Below are 26,854 nucleotides of genomic sequence, written 5' to 3' on the forward strand. Positions count from 1 at the left end.
TTGATAGACAAGTATCAGTACCTGAAGGATCCTGAAGTAAGGACGAGCCGTTGATGTATTGATTTATGTGCGAAAATGACCATAGGAGTAAGGAACCGAGTACGTAGACGGATGACGAGGAAAAGGGAGGAAATTAACTCGAGTGGAAAGAGAATGGATGGGCAAGTTTAAGTATCTGCCAGACTCCCAGTGCAGGGAGATGTATTTTCTAGGGAAATATATTTCTGCGCGCAGATCAAGTCCGACATATCAACACCGGATGTCCGCAGCGGAGGCCCCGATTCCTACTTATATACGATATCATTACGTGATGCTGTACTGCACTCGTCTAGCTCCTCAAGTTCGATGGCAGCCCAGCAAGAAAAAGCGACACATCTTGTCCCTTCACCCCATCTAACCATGCCCGTCGAAGCCTCTGCCAGCGTCAAAAGCTGCTGAGTCCGGCACATCCGCAAAACCTCGTTGTAGGGAGTACCAAAATATGCACGATGATAAGGTACAAACGAGTCTATGGGTACAAATATGACTCTTCAGTTGACATCTATGCAACGCACGATGTTGTATTTTCGGAACGCATTTCGGTCGGCCAGGTTGAACCAGAGACAGTCGAGAAGTATTTGAACGAGTATTGCAGTGGATTGGCAACATGACACATTACTAACCGCGTCTTTTTATTTTCTTCTTTTTTACTCTTCAGCCTTTTAAGGCAGATGCAAAGACAAGCCCATATCTTCGAGCTTGTAATGGTCGGCCATGATGGTGGCAAGATGATCTCGTGTTTGGGGGCCACTGTGAAATTGTTAGTGTTGGGGTTCTTCAGTGATCGAAATTATAGGTTCAGGGCTTACAGGTTTGTTAGGTATACATCGACGTATTGGGGTGGCAGGTACTCGCCCACGATGTTCTCTACCTCGAGGGCATCGACTGCCTCACCGTCGGCATAGTCGACATACGTCGAAGAATCGCCCTGCTCGAACTCGGTCCCATCGTCCGACGGATCTACGGGGCAGAACTTGTAAACACCGCTTAGAACGATAACAGGCTTGGAGTACTCCTGCGCCGCCCTGGCAGCAGTACTGCACCCACTCTCTGTGGAAATACCGCCGTTCGCATATACGGCCTTGGCGCTGATAACAACCTTGTTCACCCTAGGCATATAGGCCATCAAGCCGTTGCTAGCCAGGCTGATGGTGTTGACCCCGAGACCGTTGAGCTTCTTCCGTAGGGCAGCATGGGGCACCTCGCCGGGTTTTTGACGCTCAGCGCTGGCGAGGAAAACGGTAAACCTCCTCTTTGCTGCGGCTTTGACGAGGAACCTCTCGACTGTTGGGGAGGGGAGGTAGGCGAGCACGTAATCGCCGGGGTGAATTTGGATGTCCGCGAAACCCGCAATCTGGTCGTCCGCCTGGCTGATCTCATCCATAATCTCTTCGATGCCATCGATAACTTCGGACCGTAGGGCATGCATGTTGGCAGATGCGCCCTGGGACATGGGGGTGGATGCGCCGGTGACTGGCGATTGGACGGTCTCTGAGACGCAGAGAAGGTTGAACATCGACTTGGACATGGGGAGAGTCGCGGCGCGGAGGGGCGTGGGGCCTGGCCTTGTGGAAATGGTGGGCGTTGTGGGCAGCTGGGAGAGGTCGGATACTGAGTCGCCCATCTCGTCGGCATTTCTGTCCTCGGAAGCCTCATCACGAATAAGACCCATTACTCGGCGGACAACGTTGCCGATGACTTGCTCAGTGGGAGCAGCTTGGGCGAGTCTGTGGCCGGTGTTGGAGACCTTTGCAAGCAGCTGGTCGACGTTCTGCCACTTAGAGTTGGCGACGACCTGGAGCAGCATATGGGCTGTGGCATTGGCGACATCATCGCCCTTGACTTGGCGACGTTTTAGGAGGCTGCCCAACCAGGTTAGGATCTGATATAAGATGGATATGAAGCAGGCGTAGGCGTACTAGATCAGAGCCTCGATAGAAGCCTCCAAGGGCTGAGTGTTGAGAGACTTGAGGAGCTTGCCCAACGTGGGGGCATAGCTCATTTGCGACGGCGCCATGGTGATGAGCTGTGTACAATACTTTGTGTGCTACTGAGGTGTCGTGGAGGTGATGTCGAAGTGAGAATGCGACTGTTCCCTGCTCGAGGCTGTATGGTCTTTACGAATGGTACTGGACGGATAACTATGAAATCGATATAGGCGGGGAATGACAAGGCTGCTGGTCGCAAGAAAGGTCTCCAACAACAGCTTCCAGAAATGGGCCAATATCGCTTGGGATTGTGGACTTTTTTGCCAGTGAATTGTCGGGTGAGTCAATGGCTCACACTGAATGCGCTTCGAGGTATCACAAGCTCTAGAAATTTAGTGGGGCAGGCAAGCAACCGGGCTTCAAGGACAAAGCATTGCAGTTTGTCAGTTTGCGGCAGGCTAGAAGCAGGCCTTGTTCACTAATCCCTGTCGTACTAAATGGAGAAGCCCCACCGAGCAAAAGGTGCGGGAGCCAAGTCATTTCTTATCGTGTGCTTATCGAAAAACTGGTCCCTCTTATCGCACCCAAATCCAGACACTCACCTGCATTATCAGCGCCCGAGCGGAACGGCTTTACAATTGGCCTACAAATTTTTGGTCGCGTCGCTCTGCTCTGATTGACTGGGTCACTTGATGGACCCAGTAAAATCTGCGTTGAAGAATCCGTTTCTGCGATCAAACCCCATCACGACGGATACCAAATACCTTGACGCCCCAACCCAGTAACTTTTTTTTCTCTTTACTGCAGTGGTTGTCTGTATAACACTATTCCCCCCCCCATTCTTTAATTCCTTTTTGATACCCCCATCCCCTCAACCACCAACCATATCTACACACACACACCCAACCACCACCAATAACAAACACACATCTAATCCGACAAGATGGGTGCCACCGACAAGATCAAGGAGAAGAAGGACAAGTCCGAGAAGAAGGACAAGAAGGAGAAGAAGATGAGCGAGGAGGCCGGTGTCAAGAAGGAGAAGAAGGACAAGAAGGAGAAGAAGGAGAAGACCGAGAAGCTCGCCAAGGCCGTCGAGGCTCACCTCGAGAAGGAGGGTTCCGTCGACCCTGAGGATGTCGTCAAGACCGCCGAGGAGCTTGTCCCCTTTGCCCTTCCCCTCGCCGACGACAAGACCCACAAGAAGATTTACAAGTTGATCAAGAAGGGTACGTTTTGTTACTCTCTCCAATTGCATTGCCAGGCTCAATCGCAACCCACGCACGACTTGTACTGAACCCAAGCTAACCTTGTACCCCCCAAAAAAACAGGCGCCAAGCTCAAGTCCATCCACCGCGGCGTAAAAGAGTGCGAGAAGGCCATCAAGAAGTGCCCCCTCCGGACCGCCGCCTCCCCTCCCGCCGACGCTCCCGGCCTCGTCATCATCGCCGGCGACATCTCGCCCATGGACGTGATCATGCACTTCCCCATTCTGTGCGAGGAGCACGGCGTTCCCTACTTGTACATTCGCTCGCGCGCCGACCTGGGCGTGGCCGCCTGCACCAAGCGCGCCACCTCGGTGGTGATGCTCAAGCCCGAGGGCAAGAAGTCTTCTGGTGGCAAGGAGGAGGCCGGCGACGACAAGAAGGTCGACCCTGCCGAGTACCTCGAGGCCTACAAGGAGCTGGTCAAGACGGCGCAAAAACAGTGGAACGTCCAGGTCGAGCCCTGGGTCAAGGGTACTCACCCGCTCCAGATCGAGGCCAAGGTCAAGGGCACTGCCTAAATTGGCGAGAGCAACGACACGAGCGAAACAACACACAAAAAAAATGAAAGACTGCAACGACACGATGGCGACAGCGGGGGCACATGAGACCATGACACCACTGTTGGTGTCGGTGTGATTGTGCGTCTGCTTGTTGCAAGAGTGTTCGTGTGCATATGTGCTTTTTGCTCAAACAACCGGACCGTCTTACCGTTGAGAGAGAAGAAAACAGGCGACCGATCATCTTGGAGATTGGACGCTGGCGGGCAGCGCAAAGACTGTTCTTTGATGGACTTGTGCCTGGGCTTGGGGAACAGATGAAGGAGGAACAAGTTTGTGACGCTCTAATCACAACCTTTGTCACTCTTTTCTCTCCTCGATGTCGATTTCTGTCTCCGCTTCGGGCTTCTCCCAGCTCTCGCTCTCATCACGAAAAGATTGTCGGATATCGGTCATCATCTCTTCCGCATTGACCACATCCGGTCGGCTCCCATGGGCTGACTTGGTTGTTCTGGGCTTTTATCTAAGCTATAGATAGAGAGCATTGATGGGTTGACGGTTTTAGTCTATCCTGGTTTCGGTTATGGATTTATGGCGCTGGCTACTTGCTGTCATTGAAAATGGAAGGCGTTGTGGGGTAAACACTTGTATTTTGTACGGTATATATGAGAAAGGAATACCAAGTTCATCAGTTCTCATCTTTGCTTCTATGTGTCCAACCGTCTTTGGGTCGAATGCCGCGGGCTGTACCCCTTCCATGTCACGACACACAACACAACATTGACATGGCCAACTACCAACGCAACACTTGTATCAGATGCAAGACAACTCAGGTCATCAGCAATCAACAAGCACAAGAGCCAAACAGTGAGGTATCGCCAGCGTCTTCCATTCATCTCAGGAATGCTGATACTATGCTAATAGCTTGATACAATACAGAGGGTACCAAGAAAAAAAAACAGGAAATGCCCAGGAACACGCCCACACTCCAAATTGTAGGTGCGATACTCAAGTTCCCCATTATCATTAACTTCATTAAACCATCCCGGAGTTCCTCTTACTCAAAAAGAACCCTTTACTCGGCACGCCAGCTTGTCCGGCCGAGAGTAGGCGATCCGGAGGTAGCAGAGGCGCTGTTTCAACCATGTCAGCAGACTGTTTCCACAGGATATACCGAAGTATAGTAAATAGGTTCTTATTTACAATAGGGTGACCCACTACTCAAAAGGGTTGGTGCGCGTTCCCCACCAGGTAAGGAAGACGGAAAGGCCGACAGTCTCAAACAGCTTAGCGAGGACGTTGATGCCGACAGTCTCAAAGGCGCGCTTCTCAACGAACATCTCAGAGATGAAACCGGGAGCAGAGGTGGCAGCGAAGATGAGACCGCCGAGGTAGGCGGCGCCGCGGTAGCTGAGGGTGCCGGTGGCGTTGATGAGAGCGCCAATGCCGTACGACTGCAGGGCAGAGCCGACGAGGGAAGAGCCCCAGGCCATGACGGCCGAGGTGGCCTCGCGCGACTTGATGAACTCCTCCTTGCTGTTGGAGATCTTGGCGCGCTGGTAGGTCTGGCCGAACAGGGGGGTCATGATGGCCAGCTCGGTGGCATGGTTGAAGATGGTGCCGAGGGCAATGGCCGAGGGCTTGACGGGGGGGAGATCTGGAGGGAGTGAGTTAGTATCATTGTTTGGTTATGCTTGTGGAGATTCATGTAAATGGCTGTTGATGGTGGTGGTAATGCTTGTGCGTTGTGCTGCGGTGGTTCATCTTTGGTTCATCCCAAATTCGCAGTGTTTGTTGCTGTGTCGGTGTTGTTTGACGTGCATCCCGTGGTGCGCCCCGCTCGCATCCCCTACGTCATAGGCTGCCGCCCGCGGTTTCTCATAGCAACCACACACCCGAAACGCGATGCTTTTGAGCAGAGCCGGTGTCGAGAAGAATGAAAGATTGGGGCGAACTCGAGATGCTAGTCATTGTGTTGGGATATTCGATTGTGTCGTTGTGTTGTTGGAGATGATGCCCGGAAATGAACCACCTGACGCGGATGCAAGGTGAGAGTGACAGGAGGGGAAAGAGGGGGCTACTAACAGTGAAGAGACATGATGGCGGTTGGTATTGTGTGGTAGGTTAAAAAGTGGTAGATTTATGAAATAGTTGTTCGTTTGGGTATCGTCGTCGTTGAATTCTCGTTTGGAGAAGTCGTTGGTTTTCACTGGTTTGGAATGAAGCAAGCAAAAGGGAGATGGAGGGGAGGGAGGACGTGGTGGTTATAAAGTACTACAGAGGACGGATGGAAGGAATGGATTCTGGGCAAGGCCGGGCCTGCTGCCAGGGCGAGATCACTCATTACCTCTAGGTTCTTCTTTGTGCGTCACGATTTCAGTCAACCGAGCAACCAGCAGGAAAGCATCCATGAGCCCAGCCCAGCAGAGGGACGGGACCAGTCAACTAGGCCGAACAGGCAACGAACAGCGACGGGGACCAACAAGCAGCAAGGACGGATGGAAAGAGACCTGGGACAATCACGATGGAACGCTCCCGGTGTCTGTCTCTCTTCCTCACAACGAGATTCGACGACTCTAATTGGTCGTCATACAGAAAATCCTCTGTAAATTGCCCTGGTTACAGAAGGAATCACATCATCGCCTCTGTCGAGCTTCCCCGGACTGCATCTTATGCAAGATGATGTCACTCACTCATTCCACGCTTTCCCCAATGCGGAATGGTCAGTAACATCCCATCCACGGGCACCCGCCCTGTAACAGGACCTCGATTCAACAGGGCAAATTTCACAACGAATCTTCTGTCTGCTCTTAGAGGTATTGTTGGGTTCAGTTGGTGAGTGAGGGGTCAATCCAGCTGTTTGTCAGTCGGGCAAACAGGCAGTCAGACTTTGGAAGTCGTGGATGGTATCGAAATGGTGTGAAACAAAGCGAGGGGTTGCCGTATTTGCATGATTCCCCTCCAGCCGGCCGGTGGGAGATCAGAAAGTCAGGCCGTTTCCAATTTGCTTTTTCCGTCCTGTGCTATGCCGAATTCACTTTCCCGTTAAGCCGTTGCTGCCCCTCTCTTCCATCGATTACAATTGTTTACTTCCGGTGGCCCATGTAAAACCTGTCTTTCTGTCTACACTACAATCCCACACCATCCGAAGCTGAACCTCTCTCCACTCACTTTGGCCTTCTGGGCCTAGAATTGTGCGAAATTGCATGCTTCTGACGCTTCAAAGTGGATTTTTTCCGAGCTTCAACCAAGCTGAAGTTGAGGCAGTGTAGTCGCTCTTCTTCCAAGGCCAAGGCCGAGCTTGAACAGTCAAGGTAATTGACATCGTAATCGAGCCTCAGTCCGGAAGTAATGGAGCGGATGGCTTTTACTTACAGTTTAGGTGGCTCCGTAAGTGGAATGGGCAAGTCACTAACAGGACTGGCTGTAATTCTCTCCAAAAACTGTTAGTGAACTGGCTCTGCACACCCCAATTCCGGAATCACCTAACTGCGTACAAAACATAAGTGGAATGAAACTGCCCCTCTTCTTCCTCTTTCTAATCCATGGAGCAAAAAGTTCCCACAGTGACGTTTGCCCTCCGGGGGCATCCATCCAGATGGAATAGGTAAGCGAGCTAAGGTATCTTGCTCAATAGTGTACACTACTAGTTATGTTCCTGAAAGTTGACTGCCCTGTCCATGAGGTCCAACATCTTGTCACCTACACCAACGGTCCACAGCCGCCGGCCAGCTTCCTTTGAGCTGCCAGGAATAGTTACACCATCACCATCACCATCACCAGCTACGATATGATGAGCTTGGTCCTCTTGGTCCTCTGAGATCCCTGGATCTAGAAGTCCGGATCGTGAAATCAACAAATAACCACCGAGTGGGACCGTTGAGTCCAAACTCTCGTGCTTCCCATCTTAGTCTTTTTATTATCCTGCGCAATGGGATTATTGGGAATGCAGTTTGAAGGGTTTCACAGAAGGTAAGGTATCATGTGTCAGCTTAAAAGGAGATCCTCGACCCGTTCATGCAGAGAACTCTTCGAGAACGGGCAGGCGGCGATCTTTGGAGCGGAGTGAACGAGTGGGAGGGAAGAAGGATCTCAGAGTTGTCCTGCAAAGCCCAGATGTGGGTAACATGCTCGTTGGCTTTTCAAAATCATGCAAGTTGCCAGCGATAAGCGGGAGATATAACAGCCCTAGGCAGAGGAAAAAGGAAACCAGGCCATGATTACACTACTTCGCTGTTCCTCATCTCTAATAGTCCCGTCGTGTAATAATACTGTCGACATATAGTATATATCTTGCTTTCTCATCGTCTCTGTCTCGCTCATGCTCCCTTTCTCTCCTTTCTTGATACTAGTAATCTCCCCACTTTCATACAGTTCGCAAAGGCAACACAATAAGAAAAAAACAAGCAGGCAGAAATTCAAAGATAAACTCATTAAGCCGTATGCTGCCCATCCTCTCCGTCTCTCAAAGCCAACAGGGCTCTCACGTCCGACACGTACTGCAGACCTTCGAGGAACGGTATCAAGTACATCAGATCGAGGTCCGTCGGGTCGCTAATCCAGCCTTGTATGGGTATCGCATTGTCTGTGTTTTGCGTTATTCCCTCTTGTTAGCACTAGTTTCCCTCCAGCAAGTTGTACACGGGCATAAACAGAACAGAACAGAAACAAAACTTACCCTGATGAAACATATAACTCAACGGGCTATTATCCAATATCATGACCTTGCTCAGATCCGGCTCTACCGAGCTCAGATCCTTGATAAACGCCCCATGCCTAAACGTGCAATGCTGCCGATAATACCTGGCCGAGAAGTACTTGCGGTCGCTCTCCAGCCAGTCGATCACGGGGTCCGCATACTCCTGCACCGACGCCGTGAACACCACCAGGTTGTACCACTTGCTGACGCGTCGCAGGAACTCGTCGCAATGGGGGCGCTTGTGCACGTAGTAGAGGATGGGATGCTGCGGCCCGATGGTCTGTTGCCCGCCCACGCCCACATAAGTCGTGTTCAGTCGCACTTCAACCATGTGGCCCGAGGACATGCGGCCGCCTTTGGACATGGAGTGAATTAGGGTCTCGTCGAGGTCGAGGATGAGCGTCTTTTGGTGCTTGAGGTTGGCTGGATCGACGGCGCTGATCTTGTACGAGGGCTGGCGCTTGGGGATCAGAGGCCTTGGGGGCGCCGGCGTCTTGGGGTACTTGGTCAGGGCACCGACGGGCGATGTGGGTGACTTGAGCTGGGCCGAGATGTCGTTGCCGGGGACGCTAAGGTTTTGCTGGCCGGACCCGCCGTTGCCGTCGCTATTAGTGGTAGATCGGCCGGAGGCGGAGGAGCGGTCCTTTCGCTGTTTGCGCTGTCGTAGGGAGTCGGCGTCCGAGTGAAGCTTAATTCTTATGGAGCGTCGTGCCGGTGCGATTTCTTCAGAGTCCTGGGATGATTTCGACTTAAGACGTCGTCCGCTGCTGCTACTACCTGTCCGGCTTTCCACCTCCGATTCGGACTCGGACGAGAGTCCTGACGATGAGGAGCCGCTAGAACGGAGGCGAGACTTTCGTGACTTGCGAATGCTTCCTCCGCTACCTGCCCCGTCCAGGTTGGCGTCAGACAGGGCAGCCGCCTCGTGGTAATCCATTGCCATTTCCTTGGCGTTTCCTCCATATCGACCAAAGAGTTTCCGTAATTGTTTGGTAGGCGCAAAGTTGCCCTCGGCATCGTAGAACAAAGCGACCAAGTAGAGGCCAGGCGCAGCAATCGTCATGAGCAGCCAGCGTATAGACTCGACAATGGCAAACGCGAAGCGCTTCGGGAGGGATGCCCATGTGGTCGGCGACTTGGGCTGATCTTGGGCTAGCAGAGGGGTCTTCTCGTCGGCATCGTAGTGCTGTCCATCGTATCCCCCTTGTGCAGCCGTCTCCTTGTCCTCGGCCTCTTCTGACAGTGTGTTGTTTTTGTTGGCTAGACCCAACAGCTCATCGTTGCTGCGCGACCCATGATGATCGTTCTCCTCTTTGCTGCTAAGATGGTGGGCCAGACTGAGTGCGCTTATAGAGTTCGATCGAGACGGGGTCGGGCTGGACGTTGGTGATACTCGGGCCGAGATGATGTTTAAGGAGTTCATCTTGCCAGCGCGGGGAAAGCCATGAAGGACGCCAATGCGAACCGCGCCCAGTGGCAGTTGCAAACTGTGTGACGGCGACAGCGACAACGGTGGGTTTATTCGAGCAAAGATCGATGATGTATGGTAGCCAATTCCGCGCGGCCCCTACTGTTAAACAAAAATCGTCGGACGTGGGATTGGGATTGGGCTTGGGGTGGCCTGCAGGGTACGGGAGGGGCGTTTGTTGCCCGGCCGAGGTTTGGTGTTGCGCAGCGACCGAAAGCTGTTCGGTTGCTCTGTGACGGGGAACTATTGCGGATGGCGAGGATGGTTGGACTGAAAGCCGCAAAAAAGAGAGCGGGCGCTGGAGAAACGAACGGTTACGTGGATATGGCTTGTTTCCCGTTAGGTTAGGTTTGTATGATTTGTTGGCCGAGATCCGGTTGGGGAACTTTTTGGGGAAGATCGAGAAGCAGCGAGCTACATACACTAGGGCCGGAGTCTGGAGACGGGCAACGATCCAATGTTGGGGTCAGAGCCTGGAGGTCTGGAGACTGGAGACTACTGGAGACTCGGGGGGGTCGCGCGAAGAAGGGGCCAATGTCGTCAACCGCACGCAGTGTAATAACCTTTTCTGTGGTTTCCAGAAACAATCGGTTACATACTCTTTCTTTTCTTTTTGAAGTTGTTTCCAAAAAGAGTTGCAAGTTCCATTCAGGTTGCAAAAACTTAATGTTGCCTGTCGAACTTCGAACAGCGCAAGTGGTGAGATGGGATGTCCGAGACCCGCCCAGATTTGGTTGGCTACTTATCAAAAAATACGAACATGACACCCTTTCTGGGTAATCGATAGGGATCGGAGTAAGAAAAAAGAAAAAGAAAAAGAAAAAGAAGGGTGGTGACCGCCCAGTTCCAAAGATCGACCTCACAGGCAAGATACAAACAAAGTCAACAACCCCGGTTTATAATAACTTCACGAAGCCCAGAAAGTACAACTAAGCACTGATATCTGCCGGCCATATTATGTACATGTGTCGCTTTTATATCGGGGTTTCATTTGGTGATGCCGTCGTGGTGGTGAAGAGCTCCCGTCCTGAATGGTTTTCTCTCTTCTCCAATTATCGAGTGGCGCCCAGCTATCACAAACAACGACATTTACTCCAGTCCAGTCCAGTCGCCAACACAACGGGACGCTAGCCGAACAGCACGGGGATGGTAACGACTACTGTAACGAGACAACAACGGCGGCGGCTCAGTGGCTGTTCACCAGAAATAATGGGCTTAAAAAAAAAAACGGGCATCTCGACGGGGTTTCCAGGGGTGCTCAACAAATGCCATTTCATCCACTGAATCCATTCACGTGTTCCTCCCGACTGACTTGACAACGAGCGGACGAGCGAGCGGGAAACCCGATCGACCTGCCTAGGCCCCCTCCGTCGTCGGCCATCTCGATGAATGGATGGGCCATGGCGGGGTGGGTTCCACATCCACAATTCACAGCGCGAGGTGCTGCTGTCACCTGCAGTCAACACAACAACAACGCTGCAGGCAACAAACCTAACCACTCAACATCAGCGCCGACACAACATGGGACCTCCTTGGTTAGATTTCTTTTGGTGATAGCAACACCAATTGATTGAACTTGAACCTTTCTGTGTTTGTTCACTGTTTCTATCTGGATTTGTACCCTCGTTCAGTCCCTGACAATATTTGGTTTTAACGACACAGTAGTCCGTGCAAAATTTAAATAACACTGGAAACAATTTCACATGTTCGTCTTTTCCCTCTCTTCAATACATACCCATGCTCCATGCAATCAACCCCGTCATAAATACTACTATGATCTCTTTGCAAAAGCGAACAAATGGCGAGACCCTGATAGCAGCCCAATGCAACTCAAGCGAAGAAAAAAAAGACCATCATCAAATCATAGAATATACCAACCGAGGTTGTAGGGGAAAAAAAAAAAAAGGGGGGGGGGGGTTTTCGTTTTCGCTTTTGGGCCACCCGTTCCTGCATTTGTTTAGTTTCTCTTTCTTTTACCCCTGAATGTTGCGTTGGTTGGGCTGATGGATGTATGGCTGGATTTCTTCACCGATCTCGCTGCTCTTTCTTCCACGAGCGGTTCTGGAAAATTGCACTGCACTGCAGCTAATGACTAGGCACGATACCAATAGTATGTAATGTACTAGGGGACTAACGAACATCTTGGTCCTATTGCCTACTTTGGGATGGTACCCTGGAAATGCGGTCTGGAAGTTGGGGCTTAGTGCAGTGCCATTGTTTAGTTTTGAATTTGAATATAAAGTGGCTTCGAGTCTACCTCCTGTCATTGTTTGTTGAATGGCTATTGGTATCTACGATGGTGAGATATGTTCGGGAGACCTGAGCATGCATTTGCATGTGTCCTTCCTCAGTCAAAGGGGCGGCGGATCTTGCATGGCAGGCTTGGGGTGATTTGTTCCCTCCCCCCGATTGGTTACCAGACCTTGAGCTGAAGACCAGAAAGAGGATGAGGTTAAAGGTGAGATGTTTACAGTCCTACTCGTGGAGGTGAGAATGCTGAGCAGGGCTGGAGAGGAATGGTATATGAATTAGGACATTTGGCTTCACAGGCGTGGTGATACGTCATAAGGCAAGGCGCGGCTACAGTTTGAGCTTCCCAGCGTCTAACAAGATTTCAGAGGGCGAGAAACAAAATCAAACTCCATGAAGGAAACCAGTTCATCACCGTATGGTTCTCCATGCAAGAGCTGGTGCAGCCAAGCGAGCGAACACCAGTCATCCAGGAGACTAGCTTGAGGACCGGCAGAATGCTCAATGATCATACCCAAAGACAAGAGAACTGGAACTGACCAAGGGAACGTCCGGATGTGCGTGAATAGAATGGGATCCTGACAAGGCTGGAAATCACATGCGATCTGTTGAGCCGACCGTGAACAAGGCTTCAGGTGTCGTGTGAGATCCAAAACCAGCACATGCCGATACCCATAAAAGAGGTCCATGTCTTGTCTATGCCAACTCCAATTCGAACCGTGTGGGAATAAAGATGGTGATATACAGGTTAGTCTATTGAGTACTAGTTCTCTCTCTCGGGAACTGCACCCTGGTTCCGTGCCCAAGTATCGTAAAGTCCATCGCTTACTCCTCCTGGCCAGCGAACTCAGCACGACCGGCCTTCGAGTTGAGGTAGTGGTTCCTAACCAGCAGAATCCCCTGTTAGAATGTGGCACTCTCTTGAACGACGACAACAACGGTCCCTCCTTTGCCATCCCGTGATCGAAATCCCTCGGGGCTGTGGGTGGTGGTGATGCAACGTACCGCTCGACAGCCCAGTTCATGATGTAGTAGCCGGCAACGAGGGAGGGGGCCCAGTAGAGGAACTGGGAGCTGACACGTCTGAAGGTGTTGAAGACGGCGTCGTGGGCAGTGCCGGCGAGGGGGTTCTGGCGGTTAGGGCTGATACCGTAGGAGATGATGCCCCTCTGCTTCATGCCACCTATTCGTCGAGAAGAGAAACAACATGGGTTAGATGGTCTTGTTCTGTCTCCAGGGTCGTCTCATCGGTTCGTCAAGGGTTCGGCGTGCGGGCGAGTGGGCGGGCGGTCATCAAGGTTCTTCGTCTTCTGGCTCGGCCATCTGTCGTGCCCTCATATTCCCATTCCCTCCCATCCCGGTATTTCCCGTTGTTGAAGAATTGCCGTATGTTTGGTATCGGTGCATCGTCAATTGCAAAGGTTCCTACTCACCAAAGTTACCCCAGCCACCAAGGTAGCTATATCAACATGCACGTTAGCTAACATCCAGAGCTGGATCGGAGGGGGAGCCGGCGCAAAGGGAAAAGGGCGCATCGCCAGTAGCTTGTGCCATGAAGTTCCGGGCTCTTCCAAATCACAAGTGGGAAGACTGACTGGTTGAACTTGCCGATAGGGGCACCGCCGCCGCCACCGAGCATGGTCTGAGTAGGACGCATCTTGAAATATGTGTTGTCGCGAAACGCGCTATGGGGGTTATCAATCGGGTCGTGGTGAGGACGCAGTCGTCGTAAAGGTTCGGGAAGAGCTTCGCGCGGCGTTGAACCGGGTTTGACGAAGTTCGAACTGAAATCGGGCGACAGTGAGTGGCTGGCACTTCAGTTGCCAAGTGCCATGGAGCCGTCACTGGCAGGCGGAAACCCGAGTGCTGGAGGCTCAAAAGGGATTAGCATAAAAAGGTACAAGCTACAAGTACCTTTACAGCATCATTCTCTTTCAGCCCGCCTGGTGAACAAGGTGCACGGACCATCCGGACATGACGGGAATCCGTCTCACTGAACGCAAGCACTGAAAGAAGACATCCCCCGGGCCATGCGGGGAGCTTGAAAGAGCTGGGCCTGGTCCGGGCGACATGGCACTCCACTTTTTGCAGAAGCTCCATCCATCGCAACGACTGCTGCTTACTGCTGCAACTGGGGAAGCACCACCACCACCACCACGATCCACGGTCCACGACGTAGTCCAGTGTGTAGTGCGATAATCCTACAGCCCACCTTGAGGTATCCCCGGAAACGACGTCCACGAATACTCCCGAGTCAGATCCCTCACCACCACATCAACCGAGTTCGATCCCCAAAACTTAATACAAACCGATATTCACAATGGCGGCAAGAGGGTTGGACATGATCACCAAGTTCGCCATCCCGGCAACTGTTGGTGTGGCTCTTCTCCAAAACTCCATCTACGACGTCAGAGGTGGTTCGCGGGCGGTTATCTTCGACAGAGTTGCCGGTGTGAAGGACACGGTCGTTAACGAGGGCACACACTTCCTCATCCCATGGCTGCAGAAGGCCATCATCTTCGATGTTCGCACCAAGCCTCGCAACATCCCTACCACCACCGGCTCCAAGGATTTGCAGATGGTCAGCTTGACGCTCAGAGTGCTGCACCGTCCTGAGGTGCAGGCTCTGCCCAAGATCTACCAGGTGCGTTTACAAGAACTTGTCCCTTCGGACGGCTACCACGGATCACAACTTATACTAACTGATATCCCCACAGAACCTCGGCCCAGACTACGACGAGCGTGTCCTCCCCTCCATCGGCAACGAGGTACTCAAGTCCATCGTCGCCCAGTTCGACGCCGCCGAGCTCATCACGCAGCGTGAGGCCGTCTCGCAGCGCATCCGCGCCGACCTCGTCAAGCGCGCCGCCGAGTTCAACATTGCGCTCGAGGATGTTTCCATCACCCACATGACCTTTGGCAAGGAGTTCACCAAGGCCGTCGAGCAGAAGCAGATTGCGCAGCAGGATGCCGAGCGTGCGCGCTTCATCGTCGAGCGTGCCGAGCAGGAGCGCCAGGCCAACGTCATCCGCGCCGAGGGTGAAGCCGAGAGTGCAGAGACCATCAGCAAGTCTATTGCCAAGGCTGGCGATGGTTTGATCCAGATCAGAAAGATTGAGGCGTCGAGGGAGATTGCCCAGGTGTTGGCTGCCAACCCCAACGTGGCGTATCTGCCCGGAGGTGGCAAGGGGACAAATCTGTTGATGAACGTTGGCAGGGCATAAACGGGAGCAATCAGTAAGGGAAAGAGACGAAGATGGTCCTGCAGAAAGGGGACCAGGATACCTAGGCTACGGAGGTAAAGGGAGGTAATGACCAAAATGGGACTGTATTATTATGATATGAGCATTGTGTATCTTCCCCGCTTAGGCACTTGTTACAATAGGAGCATGTTTGAACTTGACTTGTCTTTTGTCACTCGAGATGACATCCGAGTGAATACCTTAGCGGACGTGGTTATGGTGAAGGAATGGCCACTCTTTTCCTGAGGCTCCCAGTTCTGGCAAAGAAAAGTCACAACCATCCGATATAGGATTCCTGAGACGTGATATGCCTTACTAAGTGTATATTATGAAAGGTGAAAACGTTAGATACCCCAGACAGACCTCACAACGCCAGGGACGCATGGATCCCGTAACGCTTAGCGGCGGTTCGGTGGACCGATGGCCGAACGCAGGGGCCTCAGCTACCCGTCTTATGGGCATGTTTCCCGTTTCTTGGCTCAACCTCGAATTGTCATCAACTTCCTCTCAACAACACACTGAAAACACACACACGACATCAAAGACGAGGAGTTGAGAGGCTGGACATCTCCAGACTATCGCTTGACCTGTACTTGTCAGATATACTTAGTAGTATACGGTGCTCACCGCTGGCGTATGTGTTGCCCTCTGCTGGCTTTTGCATTTCATCCCTGCCTCTGCTGCCCATCTCAACTGCTGCAACCTAACCGGGCAACCTTTCAAAGACTCGGTTCATGCTGTCATCCCAAAGGTCCAACATTTTAAACTTTGCCGTTGGTCACACTCAAGGTTGACTTAACGAGAAGAGCTGGAATATAGACCCACAACCTTTACCTGCTTCTTTACGTGATTGCGCCAAAGCCCACAAGCTGACGTTCTGTAGCCTCTTCGGATCCCACGATTATCTCGGCGCTCCCTCTTTTATATATAACACATTCTGCGTTAAAGTTCGTTGCTTCAAAGACAAGACGAAATCAATATCACGCTGCGTATTACGACTTTCAGGTGGATATTCGGTCTGACTACCCTGAGACTATAAAGTGAAGCAGCGAGTGAGTGCTGTGAACCGAGCCTTCCTTGTTTGCCCAATTCGTCAGCAAGTCGGTTTCACCATTTAATATCTTCGATTCACAACCTGGAAGCTCCCACCCCTTCTTGACAACGACATACAACATACCTTACCATATATCGATATTATTCAGCATCTCACCGGGGCCAACTGATAAGAGTCTCCCACCCAAGTCGGCTTCTCCCAAGCGGACATCTACTTCATCAACTTCCAGAGTTGCCTACCATAGCACGTCTTCCAAGCTTCACGCGCGAGGTCGCAAATAGACTTTCAAGATCCCGTCATCTTGTGGTTCTATTGCCCTCAAGACCGCCCTTTCGCTCCATTAGCAACACGTCTATCCAGCGCCGGGACGACTCGCAGGAAGCAAACCCGTTGGCAAACCGTGACCCCTGGCCAACCCGCGCTCAAACAATGGACACCGTTTTACAGAACTTGGGGTCAATCCCCTGCCCGCATGGCGACAGGTGCACTGAGTCCGGATGTCTCTTTCAACATAGCTGGAACAAGAAGCCGGCCGCTCCAGCGTCAGCCAAACACGATGGTCCGGACGCAGATGACAATCCGCGAAAACGTCGCAAGCTGTCAACAGAACCTACCCAGAGTACAACGCCGACAACGGCAGAGTCTTCACAGCCCAACCCGGAGCCTGTGACGGCCAAGAAACCTGTGTCGCCCCCGCCACTGGGCCGAAAGCCAACAGTTTTGTCTGTTCAGTCAAGTCCGTCTGAAGCTCCCGCTACCCCAGCAACTAAACCGGCAGCCGTCTCATCACACGCCAATCCAACACCCGAGAAAAGCGCCGAGAAGAAGGTTCCCATTCGAAAGGCACAAGCTTCTCGGAAGGTCGAGACACTCAATCCTCGCATGCTCAAGGGTGTGGCACCTGCTACATTTGAATTTCGGTTCAAAGCATTGACGATGCTGCACGAACAATTCGTCCGACTGAACAAAGAGATGGAAAAGGCGGCTGGAAAAGATGCGGAGAGCAAGAAGTTGATTCTTACTCCGCAAGAACTAATATGGCTCTCTCTGGACTTGGAGGAGAAGATTGCAATGGACAAGCCATCCATCTACAATAATGTCATCAAAAATCGCATCATGGGCTACAAGAAGATGACGCCCAAACAATGGAAGGCAGAGCGTCTTGCAGAGATTAAGAAGGAAGAGGAACGCAAAGCCGCTGCGACTCAAGCAAGTTCCAAGAAGCAGGCCCTCCTCGGTCCTCCCAAGGAGATCAACACAGGTCTGACGCCGCAAGAAGAGATCGCCTTCCTACCACATGTTCTCACGTCCATCACCGAACTCGCCCAACATGGATACGTCCCCAAGCCGCCATCTGAAGAGGAAATCAAAAAGGCACGCGAGGGCGTTGAGGCTGCCATGGGCTGGGAGACATGCGACCGCTGCACCAAGCGTTTTCAAGTCTTCCCCGGCCGTCGCGAAGAGGACGGCGCTCTCACCAGCGGCGGTCCCTGCACCTACCACTGGGGCCGACTCATCTACCCAGAGCGTAACCCAACCAGTACCGTCCAGCAAGAGAGGACTTACCGATGCTGCAAACAACTCGCCGGCGATTCAACCGGCTGTACAAGCTGCAGCACTCACGTCTTCACCGTCAAGTCCCCCGCCCGTCTAGCGACCATTGTGCCCTTTATGGAAACCCCCGAGAACCCCTCCGTACCCAAGGACCGCGCCGTCTGCTTCGACTGCGAAATGTGCTACACGGTCAACGGTCTTGAACTCGTTCGCTTGACGGCAGTCAACTGGCCTGACGGCAAAGAACTCCTTGACATCCTCATCCGCCCCATGGGCGAGATTCTCGACCTCAACTCCCGCTTCTCCGGCGTCTGGCCAGAGGATCTCATCAACGCCGAGCCATGGAAGCCCGTTGCTCCTCTTAACCCCGTCATCGACACCGATTCCTCCTCCAAGCCCCCAACCACCACCACCACCACCACCACCACCACCACCACCAACAACCCACCAGAACCAGACCAGCGCAAAAAGATGCAAATCGTCCCTTCCCTCGCCGTCGCCCGCGACTTACTATTCAGCTTCATATCCCCCGCCACCCCGCTCATAGGCCACGGCCTAGAAAACGACCTCAACGCTATGCGCATCTGCCACCCCACGCTCATCGACACCGTTCTTCTCTTTCCACACAAAAAGGCCCTGCCCTATCGACACGGCTTGAAGATGTTGATGGAGTGGAACCTCAACAAGGCTATCCAGGTAGAACCGGATGCTGATTCCGCCGATGGGACGACAGGACAGGGTGGAAAGCTACTGGGGCACGATTCAGCAGAGGACGCAAGGGCGGCGGGAGACTTGGTCAGGTTCAAGATCCAGCATACGTGGGCGAGAATGAAGAGGGAGGGGTGGACGTTGAAGGATGGAGAGTTTGTGCCGCCGAAGGATTCGAAGGGGAAGAAGAGTGGTGGGGAGAAGCCGACGGAAGTGAGGAAGACGAGGGACGGCACGGAGGAGGGGGAGTTGGTTGAGGTTTAGAGACGGATTGTCTCGTTGCTTAGAAGCCGGGAGGACTGGAAGACATTTAGTGGTGAAGAGAGGTTGTTTCGCTTTGGGGGCTTCTGCTTCATACAGGATCTACAATATGGTCTGTTTGCCAAGTTCGCGAGTTTATTAAAGTGATGCGCGAATTTTGCAACGATAGGTACAATCAGTAGACAAAAGCTATGCTTATTCGTTACTGCTCGGACTATTTGACACACATTGGAAGTGCTCCACTGTAGAATTGATTGTGATGTTGCCAATTCTGTTCTGGCTGTGTCCTTCTACTTGTTCGTTGTTTACTTTGCCCCTTTCCGTCCCGTAGGCCAGCCTTTTTTCTTTTCTTTTCTTTTCATCTAATCCGTACAATGGGTATTTACAGAACCAACTTGAACAACTACTCTCAAATTGACTACATGACTATTCACATATTTTGCATCCAAGTCGCTATGCCGGGCATCCATTCATCCCACCATTTTCGAAGTGATCGATCGGAAAAAGTCTAGACGCTTCAGTCTCCTTCTTCAAGAAAAACTGTAAAAAAAAAACTGACAAAAACAAAGAATCTTTCTTTTTTCCTTTTCCCAAACCCCAGCCAGTGATGCCAAGTCTAATATCAACGCTCTTCTTCTTCTTCCCCTCTTTACAAGCACACCGTCACAGCAGCAGCAGTAGTTATATCTCTAGTGTTTACTCTCATCCCTCTCCACCAACTCACCCACACCTAACCCCCTACCGACCTTGACCTTAACCGTCTTATCCTCCTTTTTGTTGTTGTCTGCTTCAGGATCACGACCGACATCACCAACCGCCTCACCCTCATCCACCCCTTCCGTGGATGATCCCTGCTTTCCTTCCTCGATTTGTGGCTTCTTCTCGTCCTTCTCGTCCAGCTGCTCGGCCAAAAGCGCCTCGCGGATGGGCGCCAGATCGAGCTTCATGCAAAAGGCGTCCTCGCCGTCAGCATAGTATTTGGCTTCCGTCTTCTCCGTCTTGAAGCCCAAAGTGTCGCGGTACAGGTGGATGGCGGCGGCGTTGGAGACGCGCACGTGCAGAGAGACGTAGTGGGCGCCGAAGGTTTCGACCATTGCTTGTTCTGTTTTCACCCCGCGTCAATGAGATGATAGGTTAGTTAGTGGTGCTTTGGTGTGGATGGTAATCGAGCGAGGCGAGGAAAGGAAATAAGAAAGAAAAAAGGAAAAGGAAAGGAGAGAAAAGGAAGATAAAGAGAGAGAGGGGGGAGGAGGGGGAGAACGACGTACGAGACTGCCTCATCAGCTTCTCGGCAATGCCGAGTCGCCTATGGGTGCGCATCACGCTCAAGCTCGTAATGTGGCCGTGCTGCACTCCGTCCGTCGGCTCCTCCTCCATCTTGGCCAGGACGTAGCCGACGATCTTGGGGTAGTCGTAGGCGCTCTTGGCCGGGCGGCTCACGTCGACGGCGACATACGACAGCTGAGGCCATGAGAGCGCGTGGTACAGGTAGTACTTGAGGAAGTAGTTCTCGGGCAGGTTCTCGATGTTGGCGTGCTGGATCAGAGGGATGTCCGAGGGGCGGAGGACGCGGATATCCATTGTGGCTGCTGGGATGGCGGTTCGGTCTGGAAGAGTGGTGGTGTTGGTGGTGACTTAGAGTGGGAGGGTTGACGACTTGGTGATAGCTTCAACTTTGGGATGGATGGTGGGCTCTGGGAGAAACAGCTGGACTGGTTAGTAACAGCTATGACAACGGTAGGATACGTGATACCGGCAACGAAGAGTATCCAGCTAGTAGAATACGGTGCAGTCTTCAGAGGAAGGCGGACTTACAAGAAGTGAGTCGCCTATGTCGGGGATCGGTGGTTCGGTGTTGCGGTCGCAGTTCACAACTTGTCAATGTTGAATTGGAGACTGCTTGACGCTGCGCTACCTACGGTGGTGGGAGGCTCTGGATCCACAATCCGCACTCCAATGTGGGGCACTTCCCGTGTGGAATCCAGACTGGCCTGACCCCTGGCGGCACAGCTTCACGGTTGGATGATGGTGGGACGGCTGCTATAGCCGCACAAATCGCGGGGCAGACAAGCCCAGGAGCTAGGGGCAGTCAACACCGGGCCAAGCGCGCCGTGGGTGCAGTGCGATGCGGGGGAGCTTCGTCTCAAAGCTTCTCCGAATTCATGATGATAGCCGACGATGAGGAAGTCAGACAATGTTCTCGTGACGCAGTAGAAATATATATAAAGTGCTTTATATTCCCTGTACCTTAATTGACTCTAGCTTTCACCATCGTTTCTTCTGTTCCTGTGTGTTTGATTGCCGTGATACCCTCTTGATACCCAGCCTCGAGCTACCCCACCATAGATCACTTATACCCGACTGACCAGAACGACAACACCACTTACAATGTCCCAACCACTCAAGGGCAAGCTCGCCATTGTTTCCGGCTCATCTAGGGGTTAGTAATCATATCGACCCGTCTCGAAATTATCATCAAGACACTAACAACACCAGGTATCGGCGCCGCCATCGCCGAGAACCTCGCCTCCAAAGGCTGCAACCTCATCCTCAACTACACCACCCCCTCCTCCGCCTCCCTAGCCTCCGAGCTTTCCGACCGTCTCAACAAGACCTACTCCGTCTCCTCCGTGCCCGTCCAAGCCGACATTGGCACTCCCGAAGGCCCCCAAGCCATCATCGCCGCCGCCAAGTCCGCCTTCTCCAAGGCCGATGGCTCCCTCCAGATCGACATCATCATCAACAACGCCGGCATCGCCCGTAACGACTTGATTCCCAACGTCAAGGTAGACGACTTTACAGAAACCTACCGTGTCAATGTCCTAGGCCCCTTGCTGCTCGTCCAGGCCGCCCAGCCTTACCTTCCCAAGGACCGCTCTGGCCGCATCGTCAATATCTCCTCCGTCTCCTCTTCCACCGGCTTCATAGGCCAGTCCGTCTACGGCGGCTCCAAGGCCGCCATCGAAGCCATGACCCGCACCTGGAGCCGCGAGCTGGCTGAGAACTGCACTGTCAACGCTGTCAACCCGGGCCCGGTCGAGGGACCCATGTATGCGTCCAACTCGGAGGAGTTCCTGGAGGGCATCGAGGGGTGGATCAAGCACACGCCGCTGATGAAGGCGCGGGAGGATCTGCATGGCAAGGAGGCTGTGGAGGAGGCCAAGCAGTGGCATGGTAGGCTGGCGAAGACGGGGGAGATTGCGGGGGTGGTGGGCATGTTGTGTGGTGAGGAGGCGGGGTGGTGTACGGGACAGGTTGTTTGTGCTAATGGGGGGATGTTGATGTTGCATTAGGTGTAGAGGAAGATGAAGTTGGTAGGGTTGTGATGTTGTCCAGGCCTCGAAAGATGAATAACCTATACATAGAGTCGATGTTTAGCATTTCATGATCAACTGAAGGTTTCGCGTGATGCTTGAAAACCGGTCTCATGGCCGTGTTACCCATGGCTGTGATTCGTGAAGATGGATGAAGATGAAAAGGGGAGTTTGTTTTGTTTTCCTCAGGGGTTGATGAGCAACTGAGTTACAGCGGACTAGGTACCGCTGGATAGGCGCAAAAGTGGGGACCAAACTTTCCTTATCAGTTGCCGTTCAGCACGCGGCAACGGCCCCCAGATCGCGCCTCGGTCTCTCATTCAACAAGACGAAGTCATTGTGATTCACAACTTCCCTTCAATTTACATCTTCGTGTGCTGGTATATTGTCGATCTTCCTTCTATTCCTAATTCTGCCCCCAAAAGCGAAGTCATCAATCAGACATCATGTCAGGACCACCCCCCGTGCGAGGAGGCCTGTCCCTCTACGCCAACCTTCTCGACCCCAGTGGCACAAGCGATTCGACATCTGCCTCCAACGATGCCGTCGCAAACAAGCAAGATGACGCCCCAGCAAAGAAAGCCGTGAATCCAGGTTAGCATCTTTACTCGGCTCATCTATTGTTCATGCGCAATGCTAACAGAGACCTTACAGCATTTGCCTTCCAACCCATCCGACGACCACAAGTCAAACAACCAAACAAGCCCAAGCCCACCCTTCCCAAAGCGCCACCTTCCATCTCCATAGCAGCAGTCGCAGCAACCGTCAAGACATCTGAGCTCGAAAACAATGGCACAACTGAGGTCACAACGACGTCAACAGCGAATGCCGCAGCGCCCCAACAGCGCAGTACCCTAGCCGACTGGGTAGCCACCGAAGATGACGAGTACCTCTACAGCGGATCCAACAACCGACGAGAACGCGGCGGGCGCAGAAAGAAGAAAAAGAAGAACGATGACCGACAAGTCGAGACGAATTGGGACGAGCTCTACGATCCAGCGAGACCGACAAACGTCGAAGAATACCTGCGCAGTGATGAGCGCATCAGGGAGATTCGCGATTGGAAGGCAGTGTTGTATGCGCATAGACGAAAGAGGAGGGATAGCTTTGATAGCAGGAGGAGTGATGAGGATGAGGAAGAAGAGGATAGGAGGGTGATGAATAGTACGTCCAGGATTCTGAGGCTCAACTTCAGAAGGGTAATGCTAACACTCAACAGACCAGTTCGCGCCTCCAGCTTCTTTCTCGTTCGCACCACCAACCATGTCACCACCACGAGCTACAACGACGACGACATCAGCACACGTGCCAGCGGTGTCAATACCAGTAGACGAATCTGCCGACGAAGCCTACGCTCGCAGACTAGCACTATCAGGCATGGCACCACCACCATCACAACCACAACCACCTGCAGCCGAACCATCAGTGCCAGACACAGCAACAATCTCCCGTGCCCCAGTCCGCTACGAAGCCCCACCACAACCCCCCTCTGCCCCAGATGGCTCCGGAAATGACGCCATGGATCTTGACTCGGACGACGAAGACGTTAACTACGACGCCATCCCCGTCCCCCTCGGCACCGGCTCTGCTTCGCCTGCTCCCGAAGATGCGGACGCTCCCAAATCAAAACTACCTGGCCAAGCCGGCTTCGCCGCCCGTCTCATGTCCAAATACGGCTGGACTGCTGGCTCGGGCTTAGGCGCCTCCGAATCAGGCATCACCACCGCCTTGCAAGTCAAAGTCGAGAAGCGCAAGAAGCGGTCCGATGCTGAAGGCGGCGGGTGGGCGGAGCCTGGTGGGAGGGGGAAAATCATTGCTGGGAAACCTGCTGCTGGTAGCTCGTCAAAGGGGGAAGAACAGGACGGTGGTAAGTTTGGGAAGATGAGTGAGGTGATTGTGTTGGATCATATGCTGGATGGGATGAGTGATGAAGAGTTACGACAGGAGGTGGAGGGGGGAGATTTGTACGAGGAGATTGGGACAGAGTGTGGAGAGAAGTACGGACGGGTGATGAGGTTGTTTGTGGAGACGGAGGGGAGGAGGGTGTTTATCAGATTTACCGATGGGGTTTCTGCTTTGAGGGTAAGTCTTCTTCTCTACTCGGGATGGGAATGTTGATGATGTGTTTGCTAACTGGTGATGATTACAGGCTGTCAATGCACTCGAAGGTCGCATCTTCAATGGCAACGCGATCGTTCCGAGGTTTTATGACTTGGAAAAGTTTGAGGCGGGGGTATATAAGTAGTGTAGTTAGTATGTCCCAGTGTCGTTGCCCAGCAACTCGATCAAATACCAGACTTATCAAATCCCCTTGAAGAGCCAAAGAATCACACCCGAACAAACAATTATGTCTCGTTAGAATCCCATAACTCCTCCATCAGAAGTCAAACTCCCGTCGTCTATCCCTAAACCTCTTTTCAGTCCATTGATACACCTCCATCACATTCCCTGATCCGCCGCTCAAATTTCACTCATTGTCTTGTTGCAGTCCAGTCCAGTATCATCCCATCTTCAGTCTCAGCTCAATCCTCCATCACCATCAATTTATAGTCGATATAAACAGCGCTTGCTTGCTTATCATCTCTCTCTCTGGTTCATATCAACTTTGATATCAGACAGGATCCTCATACTCGGATGAAATAACCTTGAGCCGCCGCGCTTCTTAAACTTTTAAGAAGCTTCAGTCTCAGCCGAAGCCTCAGCCCCAGCCTCAGGCGCAGGAGAACCAGCCGCAGGCGCAGGCGAACCAGGCGAACCAGGCGCAGCAGGGGCAGCAGGAGAACCAGGCGCAGCAGGGGAAGCAACCTCAGGCGCAGGAGAACCAGGAGAAGGAGAAGGCGACGCAGGCGTATTAGGCGGGGCCCTTGGGGCAGGTGCAGGACGATGACGACGGGGAGGTCTCTGTCTGGGTCTAAGAGGGGGCCAAAACCAGGGACGGGGGTGGAGAGGGAAGAGGGTGGAGGGACGGTCTTTCTTTGGGTGGGCGGTGGTCATTTTGGGTGTTTTGGTTGACTGGTTGATGGGTGCGGTTGTTTGGGTTGTTTGGGTTGATGGGGTTGGGGTGGGTTTGGGTGGAAGCTGATGGCTTGTGTGGTTTGATCTGGTGTTTGAGAGCTTGTGTGAAGGTTTGATCTCGAGACGAGGAGCGAGGGATGAGGAGGAACTGTGGGTGCTTTGGTGGTTGTGAGGAAAGGAGAAGAAAAGAGTGTTTGGTAAGAGGGAAGAAGGAAGGTAGATAGAGGAGATATTTATACAAAAAGTGGTGGATGATATTGTGGAATATACAATAAGATCATGTTGATAGAAGTAGTAGACGATATGCTTGAAACGCACAATAGCAGGATTAATCTGCTCTGAATAGATATTCCCCCTTACTTTCCATATACCGCCGCTCGCTCCGGGAAGCTATAGATGAATAATCCGAACATGAACAAGACAAATCCAGTTCGGGATGGACACTCTAGCCAGAATAGGCCGTGACAGTCTTTGATGTGCATGTGACAAGGTAGGAAACACAGAGATGCGAAGTCCACTTGGTCTTTATGTCTTGGGAGAGAGATGTAAAAACATAATCAAAAGGCGTGATGGACACGAGGGGATACGTAAGAGAAGTCACCGGAGGTGTGATGGCAATTATGTTCGGTTTAGTTTTGTTACTACTTTATACTCGCGTCTTTTACCTAGTTCAGAGTCACTGATTCTTCCTTTTCCTTCACTCACTAAATCCCTCCTTCACTCGCGATGTTACTTGTCCGAATGCCTCCTATCACGGTATACTCCGTCTTGCTGGTGATGTTGCTGGTGGTGTTGCTGTTGCTGATTTTGTTCGCGTGCGAGTTTCTATCAAATGAGAATCAGTTTTTCAACTTGTACTCTAAGTAACTCCTAAACCACCATCGGATGAAAGCACCACGGTGACACAATCTAAATATCATAGCTTGGCTTGGTGTATGAAAGCCATACATCCCAGGAAAGGTGATAAACTCGAGATGAATTAAAAAGAGAGGTGAAATGACTTACAGCATTAAGCTTCGCAGCCTGAATAGAATGCCTGGTATACGCAAACAGGACCCAAGCCATTGTAAAGGCAGCCAGGGGCGCCATGACGGTCTGTTGTTGATTGATTAATTGATTGTGTAAGTGAGTGACTCGGAGTGCGAGTGAGTGTCTCGAGGTAGGTCGTCCGTCAGACATTGACTGGGTGGGGGCCGGGGACGAGCCAAACCTTTGGGTTGATGTTTTTTGATGTCTTCATTGTGACTTTTTGTCGTCGAAAACGGATAAACTGCAGTGTGTAGGCGGGAAGTGCAAGAGTTCGTGAGGCTGACTTGACAACTTTGACTTTTACGTGTTGTTGTAAGTAGGTTCGGCATGGGATCAGAGATGGTGTTGGTTGAATCAATCGTTCGACGTCCATTTCACTGCAACCATAGAGATCATACTATACTGTGTAAGATGATTTACCGCCATATAAGTGGACCGAGCGTCTTTCCCCCTTTTGCCAGTTAGAAATCGATTAACGGGAACCTCCTTTTACGCGCTCATTATTATGAAGTAGAAGTAGTATTTGGT

The 26,854-nt window shown here is 52.3% G+C and overlaps 11 protein-coding genes across 11 annotated transcripts; 5 read left to right on the plus strand and 6 right to left on the minus strand.

Moving 5' to 3' along the window:
- Positions 1-701: 701 nt before the first annotated feature.
- NEUTE1DRAFT_37485 (uncharacterized protein) lies at positions 702-2,056 on the minus strand (the record flags this gene model as incomplete). The annotated part of the gene is made up of 3 exons (XM_009848892.1): positions 702-789; positions 849-1,901; positions 1,959-2,056. 3 exons carry the CDS (start codon positions 2,054-2,056, stop codon positions 702-704), a joined length of 1,239 nt encoding a protein of 412 aa, XP_009847194.1.
- Positions 2,057-2,781: 725 nt separating this feature from the next.
- On the plus strand, positions 2,782-4,427 carry NEUTE1DRAFT_127128 (uncharacterized protein; the record flags this gene model as incomplete). The annotated part of the gene is made up of 2 exons (XM_009849237.1): positions 2,782-3,196; positions 3,299-4,427. The coding sequence occupies 2 exons, from the start codon at positions 2,911-2,913 to the stop codon at positions 3,751-3,753; spliced, it is 741 nt and encodes a 246-aa protein (XP_009847539.1).
- Positions 4,428-4,601: 174 nt separating this feature from the next.
- On the minus strand, positions 4,602-6,014 carry NEUTE1DRAFT_115634 (uncharacterized protein; the record flags this gene model as incomplete). The annotated part of the gene is made up of 3 exons (XM_009849238.1): positions 4,602-4,865; positions 4,936-5,389; positions 5,818-6,014. The coding sequence occupies 2 exons, from the start codon at positions 5,828-5,830 to the stop codon at positions 4,950-4,952; spliced, it is 453 nt and encodes a 150-aa protein (XP_009847540.1).
- A 1,899-nt stretch (positions 6,015-7,913) lies between these two features.
- On the minus strand, positions 7,914-9,854 carry NEUTE1DRAFT_74992 (uncharacterized protein; the record flags this gene model as incomplete). Its single annotated transcript, XM_009849239.1, has 2 exons — positions 7,914-8,317; positions 8,411-9,854. The coding sequence occupies 2 exons, from the start codon at positions 9,852-9,854 to the stop codon at positions 8,166-8,168; spliced, it is 1,596 nt and encodes a 531-aa protein (XP_009847541.1).
- A 2,784-nt stretch (positions 9,855-12,638) lies between these two features.
- Positions 12,639-13,906, minus strand: NEUTE1DRAFT_115636 (ubiquinol--cytochrome-c reductase chain; the record flags this gene model as incomplete). Its single annotated transcript, XM_009849240.1, has 4 exons — positions 12,639-13,032; positions 13,155-13,332; positions 13,583-13,608; positions 13,745-13,906. 4 exons carry the CDS (start codon positions 13,804-13,806, stop codon positions 12,975-12,977), a joined length of 324 nt encoding a protein of 107 aa, XP_009847542.1.
- Positions 13,907-14,236: 330 nt separating this feature from the next.
- On the plus strand, positions 14,237-15,551 carry NEUTE1DRAFT_119422 (uncharacterized protein; the record flags this gene model as incomplete). The annotated part of the gene is made up of 2 exons (XM_009849241.1): positions 14,237-14,793; positions 14,867-15,551. The coding sequence occupies 2 exons, from the start codon at positions 14,470-14,472 to the stop codon at positions 15,371-15,373; spliced, it is 831 nt and encodes a 276-aa protein (XP_009847543.1).
- Positions 15,552-16,707: 1,156 nt separating this feature from the next.
- On the plus strand, positions 16,708-18,971 carry NEUTE1DRAFT_127133 (uncharacterized protein; the record flags this gene model as incomplete). Its single annotated transcript, XM_009849242.1, has 1 exon — positions 16,708-18,971. The coding sequence occupies one exon, from the start codon at positions 16,875-16,877 to the stop codon at positions 18,969-18,971; it is 2,097 nt and encodes a 698-aa protein (XP_009847544.1).
- Positions 18,972-19,478: 507 nt separating this feature from the next.
- On the minus strand, positions 19,479-20,840 carry NEUTE1DRAFT_143671 (uncharacterized protein; the record flags this gene model as incomplete). The annotated part of the gene is made up of 3 exons (XM_009849243.1): positions 19,479-20,070; positions 20,237-20,675; positions 20,784-20,840. 2 exons carry the CDS (start codon positions 20,547-20,549, stop codon positions 19,658-19,660), a joined length of 726 nt encoding a protein of 241 aa, XP_009847545.1.
- Positions 20,841-21,240: 400 nt separating this feature from the next.
- Positions 21,241-22,376, plus strand: NEUTE1DRAFT_56321 (uncharacterized protein; the record flags this gene model as incomplete). Its single annotated transcript, XM_009848911.1, has 2 exons — positions 21,241-21,408; positions 21,465-22,376. The coding sequence occupies 2 exons, from the start codon at positions 21,357-21,359 to the stop codon at positions 22,259-22,261; spliced, it is 849 nt and encodes a 282-aa protein (XP_009847213.1).
- Positions 22,377-22,728: 352 nt separating this feature from the next.
- On the plus strand, positions 22,729-25,137 carry NEUTE1DRAFT_127136 (uncharacterized protein; the record flags this gene model as incomplete). Its single annotated transcript, XM_009849244.1, has 5 exons — positions 22,729-22,876; positions 22,937-23,446; positions 23,502-24,364; positions 24,432-24,515; positions 24,961-25,137. The coding sequence occupies 5 exons, from the start codon at positions 22,729-22,731 to the stop codon at positions 25,135-25,137; spliced, it is 1,782 nt and encodes a 593-aa protein (XP_009847546.1).
- Positions 25,138-25,895: 758 nt separating this feature from the next.
- Positions 25,896-26,679, minus strand: NEUTE1DRAFT_93525 (uncharacterized protein; the record flags this gene model as incomplete). The annotated part of the gene is made up of 3 exons (XM_009849245.1): positions 25,896-26,122; positions 26,303-26,392; positions 26,508-26,679. 2 exons carry the CDS (start codon positions 26,384-26,386, stop codon positions 26,027-26,029), a joined length of 180 nt encoding a protein of 59 aa, XP_009847547.1.
- Positions 26,680-26,854: the final 175 nt, after the last annotated feature.

The sequence above is a fragment of the Neurospora tetrasperma genome (assembly GCF_000213175.1).
Source record: "Neurospora tetrasperma FGSC 2508 unplaced genomic scaffold NEUTE1scaffold_1, whole genome shotgun sequence".
NCBI classification, from domain to species: domain Eukaryota; kingdom Fungi; phylum Ascomycota; class Sordariomycetes; order Sordariales; family Sordariaceae; genus Neurospora; species Neurospora tetrasperma.